Here is a 26,992-nt window from a genome sequence, read left to right as displayed (position 1 = left end):
AAAATATGTAAACACTGGACGAAGAGAAATTTCTGCTTGGAAGTGGAGTCCAAAAAAATTGTTAGCTTTGAAATCAGCACGTGAAATTTTTGGCTTAGTGGTAAATAATATTACTTTAGTGACTGTCATCTTGCTTGAACCGTGGAAACCATCCTGTACATCCAGCCGAAATGCATTTAACAGAAAATAAGTTGAGCTGGAGCTCTGAAACCAAAGACTTTCGTACGAAAGAAGAAATAGTAGATTTTAGCGGGAAAGGACTTAAGTTAGACACAGAAACCGACGGTTTGTTCTGATGATTCTTGCCACGTTAATGCCATTCTTTAATCAACATTTTTTTTTTCAATTTTTTTATTAGCCCAACCTATTGTTGATGCAATTCATGCTGCAAAAGGTTTGACAGGACTAATTCTCGAAGGAAACACTCTTGGGGTAGAAGCTGCCAAATCCATAGCAAAAGCTCTTGAATCAAAGCCAACATTCCAAAGGGCACTGTGGAAGGATGCATTCACAGGCCGCTTGAAAGATGAGATTCCAAAAGCTTTGGTAATTTAATGGTGGGCCTAAAAATTAGAACACTTATTCTACTACACCTGTTTGTTTTTTGTTGTTGTTGTTTTTTTCTAAAGAGCTTCTTAGGTGGTGGCCTAATCTTGGCAAAAGCTAACTTGGTTGAATTAGACTTGAGTGATAATGCATTAGGTCCTGTTGGAATGGAAGGTCTGGTGCAGTTTTTGAAAAGCCCGGTCTGTTACTCTCTGAAGTGTATAAGACTCAACAATAATGGCCTTGGGATTTATGGAGGAAGGGTAATACAACAGGAATTGATTAATTTTTAAAATTGTATTACATTGTCATCCTTCATTTAAGATGCTTGCCCAAGCTTTAAATGACTGTCTTAAAGCTAGTAAAGATGCTGGCTCACCATTGACTCTTAAAACTTTCATTGTTGGAAGAAATCGCCTGGAGAACGAGGGAGCTATTGCCCTCTCAGAATTTTTTAAGGTAATTATTAACAATGGTATAAATCATTTGTCAATTATTTGAACCTGTTTACTTTTTCATTTAGGCTGTAGGGACCCTGGAAGAGGTTCAGATGCCGCAAAATTTTATTAGACATCCTGGTATTTCTGCCTTGGCCAGCGCACTTGTTTACAACCCTGATCTAAAAATCCTCAACTTGAATGATAACACATTCACTTGGCGAGGATCACAAGCTATTGCGGAAGCTCTTCCGAAATGGCAGCAACTATCCGTGATCAATTTCGGCGATTGTTTAATCCGTACGAAAGGAGCAGAATTCCTGGCCAAGGCCCTGTCCAGTGGACACGAGCATCTAAAGGCAAATCTAGTTCCATCAATTATCTATTCTATGCTGTCGTATGTCATTCGCTTATCTTGAAGTGAACAAATCATGCATCCTTTCTTAGGAAGTGTATATGAATCACGGCGAAATTAATCTGCCTGGAGCCAAGCAATTGGCTAATTCACTAAAAAACAAAAAAATGCTTACAATTTGTGATCTAAATGGCAACCAATTCGGCGAAGATGGATGTCTGGAACTTAAAAATATCTTTAATCCCTTTGGTGATAAAAAAGTTCTGCAGAGTTTAAGGTACCAAATTCATCTGTGTAATTTTACATCTGGTCATCTGTATGCGATGTATATTTTTTAAATTCTCCTTTTGGCCTTGCCGTAAAGTGATGATGAAGGTGAACCAAGCAGCGAAGAAGAAGAAAGTGGTGAGGAGGAGGAGAGTGACGAAGAACATGAAGAAAAAACGGATATCCAAGATAAAGAAAAGAATGTCGAGCACATCCCAACGGATGATGCCGTGCATCAAATTAATACTAACCTGGCCCATCTCACCGCAAACGAAAATATTCCGGTATTTCGCGTTCATAAGTCCCCCAGATTTCCTAATCTATCGCCATTTTCTAATCTTTTCAGTTGAATGTGGAAGCCTTTCTTAATGCACCTACGTCGGCGCGCTTTTACGGCTTAGGCGACCAAAAAATGCCGTTGATTCTACAGCATATCGACGTAAGTTAGCACCCAAAACATTTGCCACCATGATTTCAACCATTCGCGTTTTATAGAGTGTGATAGCTTCCAAGCCGGACGAAATTTTTGATGTCTACGCTGAGGTCATTATGAAACTGAGTTCAACTGTTAATCTGAGATCAGAAAAGCAGTTACTTGAAGAAGTTCAGCAGTTAGTGGAAATAATATTGAAAGTGGCGTTTGAAAAAGCCAAGACTACAGAGAAGATGGCCTTATGTAACAATACATTCTTCATTTACATGGGTCTTTTAAAGGTATTATTAAAGTTTTCGGAATATCCTTGAATGACGTATCTTTCTTAATGTGCAAATGAGTTCCTTTCAGAGTGAGGATAAACGATTTCGGCCTTCGTGGCCATTAAGTGGATTCTTTCTGATTCTGGAACGCATCATCACAACCAATCCCGGCTGCATTCCACCCAGTACCCTTCAGTCACTGGAAACCTTCTTTTCGCGGTAATATGGTGACCACCTTAACCAACATTACCAGATAAAACAACTTATTTTGTGATAATCAGGCCTCAGCAGGCTTTCGAAATCTACAAAGAAGAATCTGTAAGGTTAAGGAAAGCTCTGAATAAGCCCTGAAGATGAAGAGGCATTCTTTAATGATTTGCTCATATTTTCATTCATTTCACTTCAGGTATCTTAAACAATATTTTTATTTCTTTCCTTCCTTCTTGAGCAAAATAAAAATTTCAGATTACCACACATCACATACATTGAATTTGATCACAGAAGTTTACATATTAAACCAGACTAAACGCTGATTACGATAACATGGTTTCTAATAAGTCTAACAAGCATTTAAAATAATAAACAAAATATTTTGCATAACAGCTTAGTTTTTAATGGTTTTATTTTTAATTAAAAAAAAAAAACAAGCCCCAGATTGAAGCAAACTTGTTCTCTTGCAAAGTAAGTGGAACATGGTTTGGTGAGACGAGATTGTGAGAGATAACAGATGGCATATCAAACCAGAAGAAAAATAAAAACGAAAATTGACGAGAAAATTTTTTACTGATTCAGATAACATATATGTGTACGATGTGTACATCATCTGCATGCAACTTTTGAAGAGGAATCTCCTTTTTAAAAATTGCGTGTCAACCAAAGCAGGCGAAAACACTGCCTCAAAATTGAACCACAAGGGGAGAATACCCAGTGCGTAGCTAAGAGAAGCTGGAAGAATAATAAAAGATGGATCGGTGAAGGGTTTTAAAAGTATAAAACTGTTGTCGATTTCGGATGGCTGCACTCGGTGCAGTAGCCAGTGCACACTGGCTCGGAGCGAGAAGGGTCATGTGACGTCATGCACTCCACCGGGTTGTCAGAAAATAAACGTTACACTCGAACACTTTTTTCACTTTTTACGCCCTGGAGGAAGTAGCAGACGAAAGAAAAAAAGGCTCCTATCACTAAACAACACACTCTCTAAATTCGTCTGCTAGAAATTGCACTGCACCGCTTGCACTGACTAAAAAGGTCGGGCAAGAAAGTGCAGTTTTCGAGTGACCTCGGGCGGTGCCGGAGTGCCACTGGAACGTACAAATTCGATGCACCGAAAAAGTGGATTGCACTAAGATTACCACTCGAACAACTTTTTCTCGGGGCAATTGCACCAGTGCAGAAAAGTGCAGCCATCCGAAATCGACATGTAATTCCTCGTGGCATTCGCGACAGTTCGGTAGCAGACGAACCATTGAAAGAACATTGCGAAGTCTATGCATCTAGCCAGATCTAGTAGAACGTGATACATGAAGTAAGATATTGAAAAGTACTAACATAATTCTGTTGGAGGGTTTCACTAGGGGCCCTCACTCCATTCAGGAAGTTCCCGATAGGGTACGGCCTGGTCGCCAATTCGAAATAATATCTCGGAAACCGTTTGCTCTTCCGGCAAAACAGACTCCGTATACATGTCCTATGAGGCGTGCGCTGATCATCAACGCCTTCATCCCGCCTTCCCACTTTTATCAAAATCGGCCAAAAACGACATCTCATGAAATTCTCCAAAAATCAGACGGCATAATCGAAATTGAACGCTGATTTCAATTTAGTCATTGGTTTTCTCTTAAGACTAGCCGTTTAAAAAATTAACGAAAACAGTTCTGTTAGCGCACCGACTTCATTTATGGTTTTTAACATGTAAATGAAAAACTATAAGACCAATAAAAAAATAAACCTGATTACCGTGATTTTCATTCAATTCTGAATCTAAATCATGTATTTTAAGCCAAATTTGAAATTTGGCCAAAAATGAAAAAGTGAGAAGGGTATAGCCTTTCCACTTTTGTCAAAATCGGCCAAAAATGACATCTCTTAAAATTCTCCAAAAATCAGACGGCATAATCGAAATTGAACGAAGATTTCGATTTAGTCATTGTTTTTCTCTTTAGACTAGCCGATAAAAAAATTAACGAAAATAGTTCAGTTAGCGCACCAACTTACTTTATGGTTTTTAACATGTAACTGAAAAACTATAAGACCAATAAAAAAATAAACCTGATTTCCGTGATTTTCATTCAATTCTGAATCTAAATCATGTATTTTAAGCCAAATTTGAAATTTAGCCAAAAATGAAAAAGTGGGAAGGGTATAGCCTTTCCACTTTTGTCAAAATCGGCCAAAAACGACATCTCTTGAAATTCTCCAAAAATCAGACGGCATTATGGAAATTGAACGCTGATATCAATTTAGTCATTGGTTTTCTCTTTAGACTAGCCGTTTAAAAAATTAACGAAAACAGTTCTGTTAGCGCACCAACTTCATTTATGGTTTTTAACGTGTAAATGAAAAACTATAAGACCAATAGAAAAATAAACCTGATTTCCGTGATTTTCATTCAATTCTGAAACTAAATCATGTATTTTAAGCCAAATTTGAAATTTGGCCAAAATTGAAAAAGTGGGAAGGGTATAGCCTTTCCACTTTTGTCAAAATCGGCCAAAAATGACATCTCTTAAAATTCTCCAAAAATAAGATGGCATAATCGAAATTGAACGCAGATTTCAATTTAGTCATTGGTTTTCTCTTAAGACTAGCCGTTCAAAAAATTAACGAAAACAGTTCTGTTAGAGCACCAACTTCATTTATGGTTTTTAACGTGTAAATGAAAAACTATAGGACATATGTAAATATTTAACTATAAGACCAATAGAAAAATAAACCTGATTTCCGTGATTTTCATTCAATTCTGAATCTAAATCATGTATTTTAAGCCAAATTTGAAATTTAGCCAAAAATGAAAAAGTGGGAAGGGTAAATTCCACTTTTGTCAAAATCGGCCAAAAACGACATCTCTTGAAATTCTCCAAAAATCAGACGGCATTATGGAAATTGAACGCTGATATCAATTTAGTCATTGGTTTTCTCTTTAGACTAGCCGTTTAAAAAATTAACGAAAAATGTTCTGTTAGCGCACCAACTTCATTTATGGTTTTTAACGTGTAAATGAAAAACTATAGAACCAATAGAAAAATAAACCTGATTTCCGTGATTTTCATTCAATTCTGGAACTAAATCATGTATTTTAAGCCAAATTTGAAATTTGGCCAAAAATGAAAAAGTGGGAAGGGTATAGCCTTTCCACTTTTGTCAAAATGGGCCAAAAATGACATCTCTTAAAATTCTCCAAAAATAAGATGGCATAATCGAAATTGAACGCAGATTTCAATTTAGTCATTGGTTTTCTCTTAAGACTAGCCGTTAAAAAAATTAACGAAAACAGTTCTGTTAGAGCACCAACTTCATTTATGGTTTTTAACGTGTAAATGAAAAACTATAAGACCAATAGAAAAATAAACCTGATTTCCGTGATTTTCATTCAATTCTGAAACTAAATCATGTTTTTTAAGCCAAATTTGAAATTTAGCCAAAAATGAAAAAGTGGGAAGGGTATAGCCTTTCCACTTTTGTCAAAATCGGCCAAAAACGACATCTCTTGAAATTCTCCAAAAATCAGACGGCATAATGGAAATTGAACGCTGATATCAATTTAGTCATTGGTTTTCTCTTTAGACTAGCCGTTTAAAAAATTAACGAAAACAGTTCTGTTAGCGCACCAACTTCATTTATGGTTTTTAACGTGTAAATGAAAAACTATAAGACCAATAGAAAAATAAACCTGATTTCCGTGATTTTCATTCAATTCTGAAACTAAATCATGTATTTTAAGCCAAATTTGAAATTTAGCCAAAAATGAAAAAGTGGGAAGGGTATAGCCTTTCCACTTTTGTCACAATCGGCCAAAAACAACATCTCTTGAAATTCTCTAAAAATCAGACGGCATAATGGAAATTGAACGCTGATATCAATTTAGTCATTGGTTTTCTCTTTAGACTAGCCGTTTAAAAAATTAACGAAAACAGTTCTGTTAGCGCACCAACTTCATTTATGGTTTTTAACCTGTAAATGAAAAACTATAAGACCAATAGAAAAATAAACCTGATTTCCGTGATTTTCATTCAATTCTGAAACTAAATCATGTATTTTAAGCCAAATTTGAAATTTGGCCAAAAATGAAAAAGTGGGAAGGGTATAGCCTTTCCACTTTTGTCAAAATCGGCCAAAAATGACATCTCTTAAAATTCTCCAAAAATCAGACGGCATAATCGAAATTGAACGAAGATTTCGATTTAGTCATTGGTTTTCTCTTTAGACTAGCCGTTAAAAAAATTAACGAAAATAGTTCAGTTAGCGCACCAACTTCATTTATGGTTTTTAACATGTAACTGAAAAACTATAAGACCAATAAAAAAATAAACCTGATTTCCGTGATTTTCATTCAATTCTGAATCTAAATCATGTATTTTAAGCCAAATTTGAAATTTAGCCAAAAATGAAAAAGTGGGAAGGGTATAGCCTTTCCACTTTTGTCAAAATCGGCCAAAAACGACATCTCTTGAAATTCTCCAAAAATCAGACGGCATAATGGAAATTGAACGCTGATATCAATTTAGTCATTGGTTTTCTCTTTAGACTAGCCGTTTAAAAAATTAACGAAAACAGTTCTGTTAGCGCACCAACTTCATTTATGGTTTTTAACGTGTAAATGAAAAACTATAAGACCAATAGAAAAATAAACCTGATTTCCGTGATTTTCATTCAATTCTGAAACTAAATCATGTATTTTAAGCCAAATTTGAAATTTAGCCAAAAATGAAAAAGTGGGAAGGGTATAGCCTTTCCACTTTTGTCAAAATCGGCCAAAAACAACATCTCTTGAAATTCTCTAAAAATCAGACGGCATAATGGAAATTGAACGCTGATATCAATTTAGTCATTGGTTTTCTCTTTAGACTAGCCGTTTAAAAAATTAACGAAAACAGTTCTGTTAGCGCACCAACTTCATTTATGGTTTTTAACCTGTAAATGAAAAACTATAAGACCAATAGAAAAATAAACCTGATTTCCGTGATTTTCATTCAATTCTGAAACTAAATCATGTATTTTAAGCCAAATTTGAAATTTGGCCAAAAATGAAAAAGTGGGAAGGGTATAGCCTTTCCACTTTTGTCAAAATCGGCCAAAAATGACATCTCTTAAAATTCTCCAAAAATCAGACGGCATAATCGAAATTGAACGAAGATTTCGATTTAGTCATTGGTTTTCTCTTTAGACTAGCCGTTAAAAAAATTAACGAAAATAGTTCAGTTAGCGCACCAACTTCATTTATGGTTTTTAACATGTAACTGAAAAACTATAAAACCAATAAAAAAATAAACCTGATTTCCGTGATTTTCATTCAATTCTGAATCTAAATCATGTATTTTAAGCCAAATTTGAAATTTAGCCAAAAATGAAAAAGTGGGAAGGGTATAGCCTTTCCACTTTTGTCAAAATCGGCCAAAAACGACATCTCTTGAAATTCTCCAAAAATCAGACGGCATTATGGAAATTGAACGCTGATATCAATTTAGTCATTGGTTTTCTCTTTAGACTAGCCGTTTAAAAAATTAACGAAAAATGTTCTGTTAGCGCACCAACTTCATTTATGGTTTTTAACGTGTAAATGAAAAACTATAGAACCAATAGAAAAATAAACCTGATTTCCGTGATTTTCATTCAATTCTGGAACTAAATCATGTATTTTAAGCCAAATTTGAAATTTGGCCAAAAATGAAAAAGTGGGAAGGGTATAGCCTTTCCACTTTTGTCAAAATCGGCCAAAAATGACATCTCTTAAAATTCTCCAAAAATAAGATGGCATAATCGAAATTGAACGCAGATTTCAATTTAGTCATTGGTTTTCTCTTAAGACTAGCCGTTAAAAAAATTAACGAAAACAGTTCTGTTAGAGCACCAACTTCATTTATGGTTTTTAACGTGTAAATGAAAAACTATAAGACCAATAGAAAAATAAACCTGATTTCCGTGATTTTCATTCAATTCTGAAACTAAATCATGTATTTTAAGCCAAATTTGAAATTTAGCCAAAAATGAAAAAGTGGGAAGGGTATAGCCTTTCCACTTTTGTCAAAATCGGCCAAAAACGACATCTCTTGAAATTCTCCAAAAATCAGACGGCATAATGGAAATTGAACGCTGATATCAATTTAGTCATTGGTTTTCTCTTTAGACTAGCCGTTTAAAAAATTAACGAAAACAGTTCTGTTAGCGCACCAACTTCATTTATGGTTTTTAACGTGTAAATGAAAAACTATAAGACCAATAGAAAAATAAACCTGATTTCCGTGATTTTCATTCAATTCTGAAACTTAATCATGTATTTTAAGCCAAATTTGAAATTTGGCCAAAAATGAAAAAGTGGGAAGGGTATAGCCTTTCCACTTTTGTCAAAATCGGCCAAAAATGACATCTCTTAAAATTCTCCAAAAATCAGACGGCATAATGGAAATTGAACGCTGATATCAATTTAGTCATTGGTTTTCTCTTTAGACTAGCCGTTTAAAAAATTAACGAAAACAGTTCTGTTAGCGCACCAACTTCATTTATGGTTTTTAACGTGTAAATGAAAAACTATAAGACCAATAGAAAAATAAACCTGATTATCGTGATTTTCATTCAATTCTGAAACTAAATCATGTATTTTAAGCCAAATTTGAAATTTGGCCAAAAAATGAAAAAGTGGGAGGGGTATAGCCTTTCCACTTTTGTCAAAATCGGCCAAAAACGACATCTCTTGAAATTCTCCAAAAATCAGACGGCATAATGGAAATTGAACGCTGATATCAATTTAGTCATTGGTTTTCTCTTTAGACTAGCCGTTTAAAAAATTAACGAAAACAGTTCTGTTAGCGCATTAACTTCATTTATGGTTTTTAACGTGTAAATGAAAAACTATAAGACCAATAGAAAAATAAACCTGATTTCCGTGATTTTCATTCAATTCTGAAACTAAATCATGTATTTTAAGCCAAATTTGAAATTTGGCCAAAAATGAAAAAGTGGGAAGGGTAAAGCCTTTCCACTTTTGTCAAAATCGGCCAAAAATGACATCTCTTAAAATTCTCCAAAAATCAGACGGCATAATCGAAATTGAACGCAGATTTCGATTTAGTCATTGGTTTTTTCTTTAGATTAGCCGTTTAAAAAATATTGCTTAATATTAATTATCGTCTGGTTGCTGAACGCAGAGCCAGTGGTGAAATTTTGCCCACCTGTCCGACGTGCGGCCATCCACCGGTACAAAAGAAAAGAAGAAGAGGAGTCAGGGATATAAGGATCGTAAGAATAAATATAATAGAGAGAAAAGGGCTTTGAAAAGAAGGGACGAAAAGGAAGCGAAAGAGCAACAATCGGATGGATCTATTCCGGAAGAGTGGCAGCCACGCGTAGTCCGTGTCTTGGAAAGCCACCCAATCTGCGGTTGCGGGTATTTGTTCAGAATTGGAGCAAGTAGCTGTGGAAGAGGGCCCACATTCAGAAGCAAAGGCCGAACTCGACATAGGGGGTCCGGAATTCACCGAGTTGGAGACACAGCCCCTACCCGTTCGTCCAGACCAGTCGGCTTTTCTGTATGAAAGGTACCTTCAGAACGCCGAGGTAGAACAATGCATCCGGGAGGAAAGGTTAGACGGATCACGAAGAAGGATCAGGGAACGGAAGAACGGAGCGTCGGGACATAATCCGCCCTCAACCCCGGGACTCAGCTGGACGTTTTATTCGTCGCCGGGTAGATCGGGAAGCAAGAGGAGGAAAACGCAAATCGTATGATTCTAATCGGTTGTATCGTTCTCGGCCGTATTGACTGATACTGTTGTATTTCTTTTGTAAAAAATTAATACAAATAAGACAACACTGCTCTCGTTTATGTCTCTTAGACCGTGTAGGTGCACAGTAGGACATTGTAGAAACTGTGTTTGCGCAAATAGAAACGACTCGTGCTCATTACGCTGTGGGTGCGCGGCCGGAAATAACTGTAATAATCAACCCACAATGGCGAACCAACAAGACTTGATCGACGCGCTTGTGGCCCTTACGGCTCAGATGGCAGTCCAGAATGGAGCTATGGGTGGGCAGCCGGATTATCAGCGAGCAGCAAAAGATATTCCCATGTTTTCGGGCACTACAGCGGAAGACGTAGACGACGGAGTCGGGCCGGCAGTAGGATCCATTGGGCCATGCGAAAGAAAAGGCATCAATTACAGAGAGCGGCTACCTAACGTGACAGTGCAAATAATTAATGACGACGGAGAAGGAAAAATGGAGGCTTTGGTCGACAGTGGGGCCTGTGTTAGTATAATGCGGCTACAGGAAGTCGAGGCTATGGGTTTTGAAATAATGCCGTTGGACGACAAATTTTTAAGGATGGCTGATCAGAGTGTTACCCGATGTTACGGAACCGTGCGGTTCAATGTTCGTTTTAAGGGAACAGAGGTGGAATTGAGGACTGTGTACGTCCTTTGGGATTCCGTGAGTCCACTCATTTTGGGAGCAGACTGGCTCATCGAGTCGGGAGTGTCCGTTCAGGCGGAAGACGGGCGCTTAACAGCTCATCCACCATTAAGGAACGAACTAAAACACAAAAGAAACAAAAATGAACTGTTGGAGGACGATGCTCTTCTGCCTGCTCTGCTCTACGTCTCGCGCCCAACTGCCGGTCTCTCCTTCCCCAACGCGTCTTCTATCGTTCGCCACCTAGCGGTCGGGATTGGGACTATCCCGTACCGCCACATTCGGCCTTTCCTGACAACATTCGCTCGTCCTCGAGCGACAATTTCTGAATCCTTCAAAGAGGTTCTTTTAGCACAACCAAACCCACACAGGACATTTTTTTATATACGACACAACCCACACAGGACATTTTTCTTATATGACAAAACCCACACAGGACATCTTCTTATAAGACACAACCCACACAGGACATCTTCTTATATGACACAACCCACACAGGACAATTTTACAAGACCATAAAACTGACAATAATTATCAATAATCAAACAAAATCACAGATTGACTCACTGCACAGGACAACAGATAAGGCACTTAAAACAATAACTGAGCAGTAACATGTACATATAGCGGACGGAAGACTATTAAGCGGTAATATACTCGAGGAACGTTACGTGAGGGGAGTCATCCTCTTGGTCATTCGATACAACGTAATCTCTCTGCCACCTTGGTGGATTCCTATTCCGTTTCGGCCATCTGGTAGGCTCTACGGACTCATCTGGTATTACCGGTCTGTCATTGAGCTCTCTTTCTTCTTCGGGGGAGTCCCCCTCGGAATCATCCGTTCCTTCCACCTCTTCGGACACCCTCGACTCGCCGTCCGTTGTTTCCCCGCTAACACAGCTTTCATCATCAGTCGAGTTAACCTCCGAGTCTTCACTCCGGCTGCAGTATCCTGCGAGGTAGGGCTTCATTTGCGATACGTGTGCGGGAAATATCACCAATCGTTTTCTGATTGTACAGCTGATTGTCGATCTGCTAAATCAAGAATAGAGACAGTCCGTGTAATCATATCAGCGTGTTTGTCCTTAACTAATTTCTTGACCAGATCCGACGCTTCTGTCATAAACTTGTTATATTGAGTTTTGGCCAATGTAGATTGTCTACTCTTGGCCCACTCTCCTGGCTCATCAAAACCCAAGCAGATAGTGAAAACTTGGTCTATTAGATCTGTGGGCTTGTTTTCTAGAACTAGTTCTGCATCCGAATTGGTCTTCTTGGCGATGTATTTAGCTAAAGCGTCTACTGATAGTCTAGGAAGACTATCCACTACTGTAGCTATTACTGCTCTAACGTCAGATCGGTCAAGAGTCTTGGCTATAGCCTCTACATTGTACTTTTCCCATTCCTTCCTATCTGCTTCATCGCTCAAGTTCTTACCATGAAACAACAAACCAGCATAGACTACATGCTTATATGTACTGACTTGATTCTTAGGATCCACGGTGCAGACGAGGTTGATATAGGGACGAGTAATCAACTGCTTGGTTCTTTCTTCCAGAGCGTCAAGTTCGGTACCAAATACTTGCGGCAAGGCTTTTACGTCCTTTTTTATGACAGGGATAACATTCATGCCAAATCGAATGGACGACGAGTTGTGATTGCGGTACACCAGTCTCATCTGTACAACCAGAGACTTAAAAAACTCACTATCATAGCACTCATTTTGGATCGTTCGTAATGGGCAAAGGTTTTCTTCCTGTATCTCCGGATCGTAATCCAGATCTTTGTCAATGCATAAGACATACCCCATTACTTCATCAATTGCTCCAGAATGGATTTTTGGATCCCACGCAAAGCCGTTTATAATACTTTCTGCTTGTTGGAGGTCCACTGACCCAGATGTTATGCCAGCAGCAACTGCACTTAATCTGGTGCGGATTTGGCTCTTGTACATGTCGTCTCTAGAGTAAGTTGGTCCTAAAAGAGCCAATGTGTAAGCACACATGACCTCCAGTGCGGAAAAGGATGTTGTTTTAGCAGGAGGCATCCGGATACCGAGAATATTAGTCACATCTGGATGGTTATCTTTGATCACATTGTACTGATCACGCAGCCTAGACTGAATCCAAGGGAATGCGGAGAACGCAGCAGACAAAACTTTTGTATCCTGAGGAACATTAGGCTGCGTCATCAGATACTTTATTCCTGTCGAATGGGCAATAATCACTACGGTTTTAGGAATGGCGAACCCTTCTAGCACACTGGTCCAACCAGCCGATGATGGCAAGTTGGCCTTAGGAGTGACCTTGATGATCTGGTCTGTTCTGACTGTCAACCCCCACTCTTTTAATAATCGAGTGGCAGTGAGTATCCCCGCACTTATTAGGACCAATCCTTTGTATGCTTTATTATTGTATTCTATTTCTGCTCTGATGTAGGAAGCAGCTAATGATACGGGTTCTTCTTCGATCATGTACTGAAAAGACGGGAAAGGGGGGAATGGTATGTTCGGATTTACGCAGCATAACCAAAGCAGATTGTCATTAAGTGTTCTGACGAATTTCAGTAGTTGTTGGTCATCCTTTATCATGTAAGAGGACCATAATTTAGACTGAGGAACTGCGATGATCTGTTCTTCGATCGACTCAAAGAATGTCTTGTTAGCCTGAGTTGCCATCGTGGTCTATGTTATTTTGGATGTTTCCTACAACCAACAACTACTGAAATTCGTCCGAAGAAACTAACCAAAAAGCGACGACTTTTCTAATACCTCTGCAAACAAGACAATAAATTGCACTTCAATTAGTTTTAATCAAGGGTTTTACAAGCAGAAAAAACCGAAAGACCTAAAACTTCAGCTTTGGCCCGAGATGTTTCAAAACGTTCAACTTGATTTCAAGAGCTCTGCATCAGAATGACACACTGGGAGGTCTGATGTCGCAAACAGAGAGAGCCATTTGCGTTGAGACACATGATCTCTTTCACAGTAGACACATGATCTTAATCTGCTGTCTAATGAAGCAAAGAAGCAACATAATTCTATACAACAAATTTTAAAAATGCCATTTTTGTTATACCTGATTTGACTTTGTAAAATTTATACCAATTTACAACGCAGTCATGCCTGCTGTGAATATCATCTATCACCCATGGCTTTGTGGATGGGTGTCTACCGGGGAAGCTGAGATTTTGAATCAATTCCCACTTTTGAAAACAATTTATTTAAAGTAATAGGTCACATATTGTTTAATATTACCAATTTACCATTTGTTTTACAAAACTAGTAACAGGAAACAAATGTATCATTCTCCAACTTTAGGTTTCTCCTGCTAATTTAAGAATACCAAAAAAGTTACTGAATACACGATTACAGATTTGTCAAATACCTTAACAACTTTTTACAATCAATGACACTTGGTTGGCATCAAGACATCCTATGTTCCTTGTTCCAAGAAGCAGGAAAATATTTCCGATACAAGTCATCTAAAAAGTCCACAGCTGCAAATTTCCTTAAGGGAAGAGTATTTTAATACTGAGTAGTCCTGCATTCAATGACAGTTTAGCTAATATAAATATATGTAATAGATTTGCATATGAAAGCCACATATAAACCAAAATTACCGTTGATAGGTCATTTCAAGATTGCTTAGTCGAAGCCGGCATTGTGCAGATTAGCACAATGAACAGATTTTTTCAACTGTCTATTTTTGCACACTGTAGGAGTGGGGGCTGCGGATAGGAACTGCACCTAAAGAGTAAAGATATGAAAACATTGTCTGGCAGCAAATAAAAACTGAAAAAAATAACATGCAAATATACTGAACTGTACGTTCAAATGACGTCTTCACCCCCCTGAACACATTTCGGATCCCTAACAACTAGGCCACATCTGATGAACCATGAATTTCTACTGCAGACGATCCACTAAACAGTGTAGCCATCTATTGATAAGATATCTAGTTTTACTTTATTAATTAAGCCCGACATTTTAAGACCGACTTATTGTATAAAAATTCGGCTTAGAATTTTGACTTGGAATTCAATAAAACTCAATCTATTACAACAAAAATGAGAAGCTGATTTCAAATAAAATATTAGTTTTCCACTCAATTAATCGATTTTTGGATGAAACGGATCGAGAGTAGCAAACACTTGGAATCAGAAAAACTAACCCAAAACCACAGACTACGAAGTAAAGACCGCTATCCTCTATCTCACCGTGTAGGCGATGCTCGGTCTTACCGCTAGGGGCGCGGGAGTATACTTTCTGAAATTTTTCTACTTTTTCTAATGTTAGTACTGAATACGTGCTTCACACACACGTATTGGCGGGAATTGTATTTAACTTTACGTTATCAACTGTACACCTTAATTTTCTAGATCCCCTTCCTGTATCCCGTGAATTATTTCAAAATTTTATTCTAATTCTTTGGTATGGTAATAAAATTATACATTTACCCCCTCTTTTCCCTATTTTTCAGATGTGTTCCCATCTTGCAGGGTTTCACGATGGGCTCTATACATACCCCTCTTTTCCCTATTTTTCAGATGTGTTCCCATCGTGCAGGGTTTCACGATGGGCTCTATACATCTGAAAAATAGGGAAAAGAGGGGGTAAATGTATAATTTTATTACCATACCAAAGAATTAGAATAAAATTTTGAAATAATTCACGGGATACAGGAAGGGGATCTAGAAAATTAAGGTGTACAGTTGATGACGTAAAGTTAAATACAATTCCCGCCAATACGTGTGTGTGAAGCACGTATTCAGTACTAACATTAGAAAAAGTAGAAAAATTTCAGAAAGTATACTCCCGCGCCCCTAGCGGTAAGACCGAGCATCGCCTACTGGATTTCTCTCAGCCTTATGGCGATGATAGCGGTCTTTACTTCGTAGTCTGTGCCAAAACTAAGTTTTAAAAGGGGCAGTACTTTTTTTTTTTTTTTACGGGTGGTTTAACGAGAAAACCAACAACTTGATCGAAATCAACATTCAATTTGGATTATTGTTTGTGATTTTTGTCGAATTCTATGAGATGCCGTTTTTCGCAGATTTTGACAAAAGTGGGAAGGCCCTTCCCACTTTTCCATTTTTGGCCAAATTTCAACTTTCGCTTAAAATACATGATTTCAATTCAGAATTGAATGCTAGTCACGGAAATCAATTATTTTTTCAATTGGCCTTATACTTTTTTCAAACTTAACGTAAACAACAAAATGTAAAGTTGGGGTGGTAACAATACTTTATTTTCGTTTATTTTAAAATCGGCTAATTTAACCAGGAAACAATTTACTTAATCGAAATTTGCGGTTAGTTTTGATTATTCTGTGTGATTCTTTTTTCTCCAACGCTATCGAAAACTTCGTGAACAGTGGGAGCCGTTGAGTGTAATCAGAGCATATACGGTTGCCGCGATTCAAGAGCAACTACAACCCAATCATATCGGGAACTACCCGAACGGAGTGAGGGCACCTAGTTCCAAGAGATGTTTTTATGCTGATTTCATCAAATTAGCCTCCCCACTTTTTAATTTTTCCAAAAAATCTAGATCTGGTGAAAAATACATAATTTCGATTCGTAATTCAACGCTGATCACAAAAATTGATTTTGTTTTGTCGTAGGCCTTGAAGTTTCCAAAATAAACGTAAAAAACAGGGTAACAAAGTTATGCACCAGAACGCTAAAGCGTGCGTGATTTGCATTGTTCGTGAATGAATTGTGCGTGATACGGCACAATTATTCATTATATTTCCAAAACGGCTGATTTGATGAACAAATGAATAATTTTATAGGAGTCAGCGTTTAATTTTGATTATTAAGGGTTGTGTAATCGACTTCCAAATCAAAATTTTAAGCCCGAGAGTTTTGTTGGGAAACGTCGGGCTTAGAAAATAAACCCGACTTTTTCTTTTATTTTTATTTTTTTCAGAAACCTAGTTATAACAACAAATGTACATGATTTTAATACGAAATTGAACGAGGATCATGAAAATCAACTTTGTTTTTACGTGGGCTTGATAGTTTTTGAGTTATTTGTGTTAGTTCAGTTAGGGTGCTAGAATTCTACAGCGCTAGCGTAAGTTATCCGGTTTATTTTAAAACGGCTGATTTGACGAGAAAACAAATCATTACCCCAAGATCAGCATTTAGTTAAAATATACTGTGCGATTTTCAACCAATTTCAAGAAGCACGACAAAATAAGGGGGAGGGGGAGGCGTTACCACTAAATATGATTACTATTACCGATAGCGATCAAACGTTTTGATTATCTATAGATACTTAGAGCTGACAGTTACTAAAAACGAGGAGTCATGACTTTTAAATATTTTCAGCTTTATTTCCAAGTCTTTTGGCTACAAAAAGTCATTGCTTTACAGTGGTATTCTGTGAAAGTTTTCTTCTGCATTAAGCAATCCCCAACTGGATGAAGTTAGAGGCCAAAGAGTTCCAAGCTCTAGATATCCATGCGGTTAGTATTGCTTGACAATGGACATTAACAAAGAAAGATACTTACATCTTGTGGGTTGACCTGACTCCAGCTGCAGTTGAATCCAGGAGCATTGATAGATGAATCAGCTGTGAATCCAACGAAAATTGATGGCTGGGTAGACAGAACGGCCAAGTTGCTGGCTTCTCCGGAAAGTTCAAGTAGAACGGGGGACTCTCCAGTGATACCATCAAGGATCGTCAAGACGTCATAGCCTTCATGTCAATTCCATCACGTCAGTTGTAGTTAAATTCCGTTTAAGGAAAAATGGATGTATTTTAAACTAACCTGCTTCGGTCTGCAGGTCATGGACAACAACCGCAATTTTGTTTCCGTTTTCAGCGGTCAAAAACCATCCGCATGATTCGCCATTAGCATAGCCATTCGGGTAATTAGGAGAAATAATGCTACCACCGGTGCCAGTGGCGTATTGATCACCGCAAGCTATAAAGTAAATTATAAATGAATTCTACAAATAACTGTATTAAAAAAAAAAAAAGGAAGGGGAGGGAGGCTGGGCGCAACGAAGACTATAAAAAAATTACTTACCCTCTCGAACACTGATTTGAGGAGCAACCTCAGGCTGGAACTTCTTCATAGGCTTGGATTTCTGAACAGAGCCAGCTGCCAGAGCCACCAAGGCCAAAATAGCGAACGATTTGATGAGAGACATGTTGTGCAAAAGGGATTTTTTCCAAACGAGAACTGCACTTCATTGCTGTTCTGGGGGTTTATTTTATAGGTGACTTAGCCCCTCGACATACTGCATGTCTTATCTCGATGTTTGTCGAATGAAAATATCAACATGTCAAAACCTGACTTGTATAAATAATGAGCCCATGTGGAGGTGCATCTTATTTATCACGCTTTTTGACAAGACAGCAATGATTGAGTTGAGGGCATTTGGTTTGAAACCAAAGATACGTAGCAATAGTATCATCATATCCGGATTACTCTGTTGACAAAAAAAACCCATTTGACTTTTGCACCTTATCCTGTTGTTCTAACGAACAAACAATATTGCTACACTGGCCAAACAATAAATAACGTGTTGTCGAACTTAGGTTTTTCGGCCTACTTTATTAGAATCCATCTTTCTTATCTTCGGGATTGACTAAAATGAATTTGTAGCTATACACTTTTTTTAGTTTTATCGGTGTGTAAGATTTCTTCTTTTCGCTTTTAAGGCTATTCAAATCTATTATTTCTTTACAAACAGAACTTAAATAGCTTTAATTGTGAGCAGAATGAAAAAATAGGGTTTAAAAATGATGGGAAAAACCTTTATTGGGCTGTTACCACTGCAACCAATACGAGATTGGTTTATAACTAGGTACCGGTAAATAACGTTGACGTTGACATGACAATCGAGTTTGATGTCTATTCAGTTCTCTCTTTAGTTGACATTGTTGTTTCAAAATGTAATCTAAACAAACTTTCATGCGAAAAGTTCTTTATTTTTCCTCAACGTTATTTTACGATTTTAGTGTGACTCAGTTCTGTCTGTTTATCGTTAACGAACACTCGAAATAAAAAACTATACATGCATCGCAACCTAGCGTGCAACAAGTATACCACTGAGCCATATTTACTATTTAGCGCTAGAACATCACGGAGACTGTCTGCTAGTTTATAATAGTTTAGCGTTTAGCCTTAAAAAAACGAAAAAGAAAAATTAAAGTAAATTAATAAATAATTGAAAAAAAAAATATATATATAAGATAAGACGAGACCATAGTAGGATTCGTCGATTTTGCACTGCTGATTCCACTACCATAATTCTGTAGTAACTATTGAACTCAAAGAGCTATTTAGGTTCTGCCATCCTAGGAGTCCTGACTGGTAATGGCAACCAGTGATGTTATGTTTCAAGGAGTCTTCTATTACTGTTTGGTCCCCATACTAATACAATTTTTCATCTTTACACTTCTCAATAAATATGGAACTTCAATGAAAGAAAGGTGATACAGATATTTTTACAATAACAACTAAATTTTTAGCAAACATTTGAATGCAGACTCATAAGTGTCTTCTGGAATCATGCAATGATCAAATACCATGCTGCTCTTCGAGACATGAAAAAAGTTCATTTTAATTCGATGAAATATCACAAATCAGCAGATCTGTATTTGAGGAACAAGGGGCTTTTGAGAATCCTGGAAATCGGAGCTGGTTCTGGTAAATGTTTATCCAAGGCTTTCTTGGATTGCTCACTAAATACTATGATTCAACAGGTGCCAATTTTGAATTCTTTCCACCAAATTCGAAATTAATTGTTGTTGAACCAAATGCATTTTTCGAGCCTCTTTTTTATGAGAGGCAGAAGAAAAGTCTCACTAAAGTGGATAAGTTTCTTCTTACCTGTGCTGAAGACATGAAAGAAGTTGAGGACAACAGCATGGATGTAGTTGTATCCACTCTGGTACTTTGTTCAGTTAGAGATCTGAAACAAACGCTCAAAGAAGTTCACCGTGTACTCGCAAAAGTATGCATAACGAAACTCAGACGTGTCACTTTCAAGTAATATTTATTTTTAAAAAATATTTTTGTTCACAGGGTGGAAAGTTCTACTACTGGGAACATGTGCATGACGCACCTGGAACTTGGCTTCATTTCGTTCAAAACTTGTTAACCTACACGGTATGGGATCTCATTTTTGGCTGCCACTTAAACCGCAACATTGACGACGTTGTAGCAGAAGACGTAAACTTGTTTTCGCATGTCGACCAAAAACGTTTCGATATTCCCTTAAGTAAGGATGGGTGGTCAGCATGGAAACTTGTTCGTGTTCATGTCATGGGAGTTGCTACCAAGTAGTCAGAGTGCCAAAAATTATTGAAAATTTTGTTTTAAATTTATACGGGTTACCATTTCCATAGAGGCCTTATTTGATTAATAAACGCGCAACGATGAAAACACAAATTTTAGGGACACGGACGAAGAGCATTGTATTGAACCAATAATAATCCTCACGGTTTCCGAGATTCTTGTTTAAATCCAACGAGTACAGCACTTTTCCATGCACATCAGTTACTAAAACCTATGCCTTCGAACTTTATCTTCGATTAATCAGAATCCAGTCGTTATTGTATGTTTTTTTTTTTCTTTTCATGTTGTCCAAAAAGAGTCACTAGTCTACTGCACTCTGTAAGTCTACGTCCCTTTCTTACTGACTAGTAACTTACACGAATTTACAATCAAAAATAAAGGGAAAATAAGAGTGAGGGATATCATAAGCATGAGGGAGACAATTTTAAGTTTTTCTAATTATAAAGTAATAAGAAGACAAGCACAATACGAAAGGGTTGCTAAACCGCCCGCCACTGTACGAAGTTTTCCGTTATTCCAGGGATAGCCGTTCTTCGATTTTAACCGTTTAGACATTGATCAGCGATTGAAAAGGTTTAAACAGATTTCACTGTCTTATGCGAGGACATCAAAAGCGAATAAGCTAGGAAATATAGCGAGCGAAAGTAAAAGTTTTACTGGGCGCAGACTCGGCTGCGCTAACAATGTAATGAAATAACGCCATAGGAAGCGATTTTAATTATTAAGAGTATGAAGAAAACCAATAAATCAACCAACGGTACTTAGATGTACAACTTTGAGCACTGACTGAAAGCCTACAGGCAAACTTGTCAGCGGAAAAATTCAAACTCAATAAAGGAAGAGGAAACGTACCGTATCGTCAAATGGAAAAAAAAAAAAAAAGGATGTAAAAAATCGAGCTGCGTTTGATGTCGCTACACTCATTTACAAGGGATAAGGGTTGGGGTATATGTGTGGACTGGCTTTTCTAAACACAAAACTACAGAAAGTCAACATCATTTCAGATCTTAGTGGTTGTTCTAGATGAGATATTAAATCCCCCCCCCCCCGAAAAAGTGTTAAAACATGCAATAATCGTTATTTAAGGAAAAAGTAATTGAAAAAAGAAAGCGTTGACGAAATCACGAAGCAAGATTAACTGTAGATGTTGGTATGCATGAGGGGACAATCAGAATAGATAATTGAAGCACCACGCAGATGATAACATTGTCAACCTATTAGGTTATCTCAGATCCTTCTTTATTTCTTCGGTTCCTCAGACATTGACGGTGTCGTATGCAATCAGACCATTAGTGACGTGGGCCCCACCTTCATTCCTGTTGAGAAAAAAATAGAAGTCGAACATGATGGTTAACGCGGAAATTTTCACAAGCCATTAATGATTCACTTACGAGCTCCTTCAAGGAAAGCATGGGTTTGAAAAAAAAAGGAAATGAATGAGTGAAAGAAGTGTCGTGGTTGAAGAGACATTAAAGAACAACGAGAACGTGGTGAAAGCAGACAGTTACTTGAAAACAAACTTACTTTTCAATTAGTTTCCGCATTTCTTCCATACTCATCCCATCCTTGCTGTTCATGGTCCGGATGCCGACTGTTGATGACCGATCGGGGGATTTTTTTACAACAAAAAAAGCAGACACCAAAGTAGAATAAAAGAGATCAGAACGATAAGCACACGTTAAGATACAAAAAGAGATGGACGTTCACCTCCTTAACAGATCACATGCAACTTCGCTAAGGGTTAATAAAGCACAGAAATCATCGTCGACGTCGAAAACGTCTTTCTTTCATTCCTATTTGTCCCCCTTCCAGTTACCACCCGAAATGATTTCATTAAAAATTTAAAAATTTACAAAACTTACCGCCATAATTACGATTGACCAAGTGTTCGCGATCGCATTCGGCTTCGGAGATTTCAGCGCTGATAGTCGAATCGTTGTTGGAAGAGCTAGACACATTGGCGGAATCGTTTCCGGTGCGGGGAGGAGGTAAAGGTGGCTGGGGAGGATCCGGATACGGTGGTAAAGGTAAATTCATGGTTCCGTTTCCACGCAACTGCTGTCCGTTGACACTGCGTCGGGCCAACATGGTATTTTGGGTTGGGCTAGTACCGAAATCAGGGGGTGGCAGAGGTGGATTGGTGTTGGTATAAGAAGCGTAGCTATTGCTTTCGGCTCCTCCGTACATGTCACAGTTGGCAGGATCGTCGTAGCAGTTCTCAGGAGCGTAGGTTGCGCCGTTAGGCATTCGCATCATTCGGTTTCCAGGACGGGGCTGTATTTTGAAACAAAATGTGTTTATACCGAGGATGTACACTTTGAAAAAGATTTATGAACTAGTTACCATCGACTGAGAAGCTTGTCGGTGATGATTCATGTCTTGCTGGGGAGGCTGACCACCGTTGGGATGTGGGAAAGTCTGAAATTGATTTCCAGCTTTGTTGGGATCCATTTCTTCGCGGAAGCCAAGTAGATGGAACGTGGCGTAAGGGCAAATTTCATCGTCCATGCCTTTTGAGAGAATTGAATAATTAATTAGTCTTCGTTTTATACCTTCGGCTTTCAAGCCCCAATTAGTCTTTTTAATAAAAACAAAATAAATCAAGTTATTTTGTAAGGAGAACGAGTACCACACAGATTGTCAGCGGCTTTTTTATGCTTTGCAATATGCCTTCAACCGAGGGTAAGAAAAAGTATTATGGTTAAAAAAGAAGACAAATCCAGGCATAAAATGACACAACAAGGTAAGCAAGGGTTGGCACGGGATAGTTTTGATTTACCTGCATACAACGAAGCCCCAGACTGGTTTACCTCCTCACCGGGAACCCCAACATTCCGGCGCGGAGGTGGGTGAATTGACAGTTCGTCATAAACAGGTCGGCGTGGGTCCAGCGTCCGATAGGCATGACAGTCTGCGTGACCTTTTTTTTTTCGTATGCGTAATTGTACGTTTTGTGTGTGGGGGTGTGTGTTTTGTCAGGTTTTCAGTCGACATGGTTGGAACGAGTATAGCCAGAGAAGAACAAAAATCGGGAATGAAAAAACGCAAAACAAATATAGCGAAAACCGAAATAGATAACAAAAAGCTATAGGATGGTCACAACACGCACCGTCCAGAATAAGTCAGTCGTCAACTTTTTGTTCCTTTCTCTCTTTTTGTTCGTCAATGTGAATTTTTAAAAAATCGTGCATTGCAAACACTAATGGCATATCATCGAACTCGAATCGACAGTAGAGTAACACAGAAAAAAAAATTGAAAGAAAATACTTTGAGGTATATAGTTACCGCGTTTAATCCGATCGCAAGTGTTGTATTGAGTTCCGGGCACCGGTGGAAGTTTGCGATTAGGTGGCGGAATGTAGCCAAGCTCATCACGCATGTCACCACCATTGCGTTTCATGGTCGCGTTTCCAGCAGAAGCTTGATTATAGATGACATCATCTAATTTGCGCAAAATTCAATAGAAAACATTTCAACATATCAAAAACTAACAAGACAAACCTTTATGGCCATTGTTGCGGCCTTTGATGACACAGATGACGACTATGGCGGCAATAATGACAAGAATGGCTGCGGCGGCTGGAACGACCAAATTCAAATTCATCAACATTGCTAGCAGAGGATTTTCCTTTTCTGACGTTTCTCTAGCGGGTGCAATTGTTCCTTTAAATCGCAAAATATAACAATATGTGTTAATTTTTATACTTATTCGATTTGAATAGTACGTAAACATTAACCCTCAGCGAAGCACTATCGAATATCGCAAACTAAAACCCGTAAAGTTAAGGCCGTCTTGCCTCGTGTTTACACCAGAACATCTTCGGTTTCTCTAAACACTAGTCGACATCCACTTACACTTGGGGCGGTTTACAAATGCACTTAAGGTGAAAGAGCACCGCCAAGATTGTTTATTTTACCTCCGGTAAGGGTTAGGGTGGCAAACTCATATTCAGCCACTGTCGAACCCGCGTTGTTGTGAGCCGTCACACGAAGATTATACCAAGTGGCTGGGCTAAGATCAAGCACGACGAAGTTGCCACCAGGCTTTACGCTGTTCGATACCAAAGTCCAGTCTTGATTTCCCCTGAAACAAAAAAAATTATTTAATTTATTCCAATACTAAGACGGTTAAAAGTTTACAAATAAAACGTACTTTCCGCGATATTCAACTACGAAATAAAGCATTGGGCAACCACCATCCGACCAGGCGCTGAGATGAAGCGTGACACTGCTTGCCGAACCTTCGATAAATCGGTTAGCATCCGGTACAGCTGGGGCTGATCCTTTGGTGCGGGTGTTGATGACGTCTGATCCCTCTCCCGTTCCGATTCTGTTCCAAATTCAGATGATTTACACACACGAACATGAAATTTTCTCTTTGAAGTCATACCCGTTGTACGCTCTGACATAAAGTTGATAGCGGGTACCACACCAAAGATTCTCAATAGTATAATCTTGAAGAGAGTTGCCAATTTGTGTCGTCTCCCAATCGCCAAACTCGGGTTTATAATGGACGGTATATCCGTGGATGGGTGTCTCCTCTTCCTTACGTGGTTTCACCTTGATCGTGATTGACGTAGTAGTAGTAGACGCCAGAGACAAGTGAGGCGGATATGGAGGAGCTATTAAAATACATTTTTTTAAAGACTTCTTTTCTTCCATTTGGATTCTTTGAAGTTGTTAGTGCTTACCTTGAACTTGGAGTTGATGAGTGACGGTGTCTTGGCCATACATATTCTCGACAGTGCACGTGTACTCTCCAGCATCGTCACGAGTGACTTCGCGCACGAGGAGAGACCCTTCAGGCAGTAGACGAATGCGTTCGGATGCAGCATAAGGGGTTCCTTTGATTTTCCACTGGATCTCAGGCAATGGAGCACCAACGGCCTGACACGGTAGCTTAACATCTTCGCGGTACGAGACGCTGAACGTGTTGTCAAATGATGCGATCTTTGCCGGAACGCGGGTCCCAGGAGCAATTGTAACTGTCTTAGATGGCTCTCCTTCTCCAACATTGGTGGAAGCCGTTACCCAGAAATTGTAACGTTCCTTCTTTTTCAGTCCACTGGCTTCATAATTCAGTTGAGACGCCGACACTTTCTGACTACGAGCATCCTCCTGAAAATCAGAAAACATGAACGGCAAGGCTCTCACAAATAATTATCTCACAATCATTACCGTTCCCTCTTGAATGTAAACAGTGTACTGATTGACGATTCCATTAGGCAATTCCGGTGCCTTCCAGCTAACTAGAATCGAATCCGGAGTCATCAAAAGGGCTTTGACAGCCGATGGAGATCCGGGAACTAAGAGCAATCCAGAATTTAAACATCGATACTAAAAGTTGAAGCAAATTTCGCAGTTACCATCTTGTTCCGTGTGACAGGAGACAGGTGTGGACTTGACACCGTCACCACCAGAGGTGAAAGCCAACACTTGCATGCTGTAGTTGGTGTATTTACGCAATCCGTGTAGGATAGTCTCACTGGTAGTAATAATCTTGGCATCCTTGCTGGTTTCGTCTGTTTTCAATAAATAAAGAGATGACGCAACACATTCGTCAGCATCACTTGGGAAAAAATTGAAATGCGGCAACTTACCAAACCAGATTTGGCTCGGTCCGTAAATGACCTTGTAACCCTTAATTATTCCATTCACTGTTGTTAAAGAAGGTGAGGACCATGACAAACGAATAGATTGAGAAGTCAAAGCTGTGCAAGTCACATCCTGAGGAGCCTGCTCTGGCGTTCCTTCACCCGTGTGCTGAATCACTTCTTCAGACATAGGTCCGGCACCGACGCGATTAAAGGCTTGAACAACCACCGAATATTGTGTGTACATTCTGAAAAGAAAAAGTAGAACAGAATGAGAGATGCGTTTTGTGAGTGGTAAGCTGTTGGCAGGTACTTGAGATGTGAAATGTTTAGCTGATGCTCTTTGCCCAGTTCTCGGCTGAATTCAACTGTTTCGAAAAGATATGGTTTGTCAGACGTGGCCAGTTTGTAGCCGACGTAGTAGCCGAGGATCTCGCCATTCCAGTGTTCCTTAGGAGGTGGTTTCCATGAGACTTTGAGAGTGTTCTGGTCAACTACTTCAACTTTGACTCCGCGTGGGGTGCCTCCCGGTGCTACAAGATGGATCAGTTTGGACGTTATAATAAAAATGTTGATGAGGACCTTAAGTTTACTTCATTACCTTCTTCGGCGGTGATGATGGTGACAGTTTCAGAAGGATCGGAAGATCCTACGTCGTTTTCGGCTACAAGTCGGAAGTGGTAGGTGGTGGCTGGAACCAAATTGTAGACTCCCGCAACAGTTTGTTGTCCTGGTACTAAGACTCGGTCGATATCCGCTTGCCAATCTCCTTTGCTGATTTTGTATTCGATCAGATAGCGAGTGAGTGGTGAATTGCCATCGTAAGGAGCAGACCAAGAAAGCTGGACGGAACGTCCTGACTTGTCCAATACTTTAACACCGAACGGGACCTCAGGTGGTTCTGTAATGCCAGTCTCAAATGAATGAAAAAGCGAAGGAAATAATGGAATAAGGCATACCTTGAACGATAAGATTGATACTAGTGTCGTCACTGCCGAATGCATTGGTTGCCACGCAAGTAAACAGAGCAGAATCTGTTCGTTCCAGCTTTTTGATGCTCAAGTCAGACAAAACTCCAGTAGGTAGAATCTCTTCGCGAATCGTGTATCTAATTTATCAAGGGTTATTTAGCAATGGACGATGCATCATATCAAA

General features: G+C 38.8%; 4 protein-coding genes and 2 long non-coding RNA genes across 38 annotated transcripts in view; 2 read left to right on the top strand and 4 right to left on the bottom strand.

The window, feature by feature from the left end:
- The first annotated feature begins 11 nt into the window (after positions 1–11).
- On the top strand, positions 12–2,901 carry LOC116922721 (ran GTPase-activating protein 1). Of its 2 annotated transcripts, XR_004394150.2 has the most exons (12): positions 12–285; positions 359–546; positions 630–809; positions 871–1,005; positions 1,070–1,342; positions 1,431–1,615; positions 1,703–1,889; positions 1,952–2,044; positions 2,101–2,319; positions 2,390–2,520; positions 2,583–2,707; positions 2,767–2,901. XR_004394150.2 is itself a non-coding variant. In XM_032929105.2 (11 exons), the coding sequence occupies exons 1-11, from the start codon at positions 171–173 to the stop codon at positions 2,650–2,652; spliced, it is 1,776 nt and encodes a 591-aa protein (XP_032784996.2). In that variant the 5' UTR covers positions 12–170; the 3' UTR covers positions 2,653–2,780. The 2 variants fall into 2 exon arrangements, 1 of the variants encoding a protein (XP_032784996.2); XM_032929105.2 differs by having other exon boundaries at positions 2,583–2,780.
- On the bottom strand, positions 2,709–3,954 carry LOC123472501. The gene is made up of 2 exons (XR_006646945.1): positions 3,720–3,954; positions 2,709–3,296 (listed from the first exon to the last, which is right to left on the bottom strand). It is a non-coding gene; the product is annotated as an uncharacterized LOC123472501 (long non-coding RNA).
- A 9,378-nt stretch (positions 3,955–13,332) lies between these two features.
- Positions 13,333–15,060, bottom strand: LOC116922719. Of its 3 annotated transcripts, XR_004394147.2 has the most exons (7): positions 14,748–15,060; positions 14,545–14,671; positions 14,310–14,465; positions 14,188–14,252; positions 14,001–14,127; positions 13,770–13,935; positions 13,333–13,695 (listed from the first exon to the last, which is right to left on the bottom strand). It is a non-coding gene; the product is annotated as an uncharacterized LOC116922719 (long non-coding RNA). The 3 variants fall into 3 exon arrangements; XR_006647049.1 differs by having other exon boundaries at positions 13,333–13,935; positions 14,753–15,054; XR_006647048.1 differs by having other exon boundaries at positions 13,333–13,935; positions 14,748–15,047.
- Positions 15,061–17,239: 2,179 nt separating this feature from the next.
- LOC116922717 (CUB and sushi domain-containing protein 2) lies at positions 17,240–18,135 on the bottom strand. The gene is made up of 4 exons (XM_032929103.2): positions 17,964–18,135; positions 17,703–17,858; positions 17,442–17,629; positions 17,240–17,381 (listed from the first exon to the last, which is right to left on the bottom strand). Exons 1-4 carry the CDS (start codon positions 18,085–18,087, stop codon positions 17,358–17,360), a joined length of 492 nt encoding a protein of 163 aa, XP_032784994.1. The 5' UTR covers positions 18,088–18,135; the 3' UTR covers positions 17,240–17,357.
- Positions 18,136–19,003: 868 nt separating this feature from the next.
- On the top strand, positions 19,004–20,336 carry LOC116922716 (methyltransferase-like protein 7A). Its single transcript, XM_032929102.2, has 4 exons — positions 19,004–19,375; positions 19,432–19,592; positions 19,649–19,899; positions 19,971–20,336. Exons 1-4 carry the CDS (start codon positions 19,260–19,262, stop codon positions 20,229–20,231), a joined length of 789 nt encoding a protein of 262 aa, XP_032784993.2. The 5' UTR covers positions 19,004–19,259; the 3' UTR covers positions 20,232–20,336.
- The window catches only part of LOC116922715 (Down syndrome cell adhesion molecule-like protein Dscam2), a 31,759-nt gene continuing 25,103 nt past the window's right edge, over positions 20,337–26,992 (bottom strand). For all 30 annotated transcript variants that reach the window (XM_045174351.1, XM_045174336.1, XM_045174352.1 and 27 more), the window contains exons 16-33: positions 26,797–26,945; positions 26,439–26,738; positions 26,151–26,370; positions 25,844–26,085; positions 25,610–25,765; positions 25,422–25,549; positions 24,935–25,361; positions 24,634–24,865; positions 24,397–24,573; positions 24,161–24,327; positions 23,745–23,906; positions 23,529–23,684; positions 23,023–23,163; positions 22,587–22,753; positions 22,106–22,517; positions 21,768–21,834; positions 21,635–21,640; positions 20,337–21,559 (exon numbers count right to left, since the gene is read on the bottom strand). In XM_045174351.1, coding sequence (XP_045030286.1) covers positions 21,499–21,559; positions 21,635–21,640; positions 21,768–21,834; positions 22,106–22,517; positions 22,587–22,753; positions 23,023–23,163; positions 23,529–23,684; positions 23,745–23,906; positions 24,161–24,327; positions 24,397–24,573; positions 24,634–24,865; positions 24,935–25,361; positions 25,422–25,549; positions 25,610–25,765; positions 25,844–26,085; positions 26,151–26,370; positions 26,439–26,738; positions 26,797–26,945 — 3,370 coding nt within the window. In that variant the 3' untranslated portion in view covers positions 20,337–21,498. The remainder of the gene's footprint in view (positions 21,560–21,634; positions 21,641–21,767; positions 21,835–22,105; positions 22,518–22,586; positions 22,754–23,022; positions 23,164–23,528; positions 23,685–23,744; positions 23,907–24,160; positions 24,328–24,396; positions 24,574–24,633; positions 24,866–24,934; positions 25,362–25,421; positions 25,550–25,609; positions 25,766–25,843; positions 26,086–26,150; positions 26,371–26,438; positions 26,739–26,796; positions 26,946–26,992) is intronic.

Source organism: Daphnia magna, linkage group LG5 (assembly GCF_020631705.1).
Source record: "Daphnia magna isolate NIES linkage group LG5, ASM2063170v1.1, whole genome shotgun sequence".
Lineage (NCBI taxonomy): Eukaryota > Metazoa > Arthropoda > Branchiopoda > Diplostraca > Daphniidae > Daphnia > Daphnia magna.
This window is presented reverse-complemented; position numbering and strand designations above follow the sequence as displayed.

Excerpts from the sequence above, each read along its gene's own strand:
- LOC116922721 (XM_032929105.2), top strand. The coding sequence starts at position 171 with ATGCATTTAACAGAAAATAAGTTGAGCTGGAGCTCTGAAACCAAAGAC. Across the intron at positions 286-358 it reads GTTAGACACAGAAACCGACG|CCCAACCTATTGTTGATGCA; the intron begins GTTTGTTCTGAT and ends TTTTTTTATTAG. Across the intron at positions 1,890-1,951 it reads CCGCAAACGAAAATATTCCG|TTGAATGTGGAAGCCTTTCT; the intron begins GTATTTCGCGTT and ends TAATCTTTTCAG.
- LOC116922717 (XM_032929103.2), bottom strand. The coding sequence starts at position 18,087 with ATGTCTCTCATCAAATCGTTCGCTATTTTGGCCTTGGTGGCTCTGGCA. Across the intron at positions 17,859-17,963 it reads TCAAATCAGTGTTCGAGAGG|CTTGCGGTGATCAATACGCC; the intron begins GTAAGTAATTTT and ends TTTACTTTATAG. Across the intron at positions 17,630-17,702 it reads TGACCTGCAGACCGAAGCAG|GCTATGACGTCTTGACGATC; the intron begins GTTAGTTTAAAA and ends ATTGACATGAAG.
- LOC116922716 (XM_032929102.2), top strand. The coding sequence starts at position 19,260 with ATGGCAACCAGTGATGTTATGTTTCAAGGAGTCTTCTATTACTGTTTG. Across the intron at positions 19,593-19,648 it reads GGAAATCGGAGCTGGTTCTG|GTGCCAATTTTGAATTCTTT; the intron begins GTAAATGTTTAT and ends ATGATTCAACAG. Across the intron at positions 19,900-19,970 it reads TTCACCGTGTACTCGCAAAA|GGTGGAAAGTTCTACTACTG; the intron begins GTATGCATAACG and ends TTTTGTTCACAG.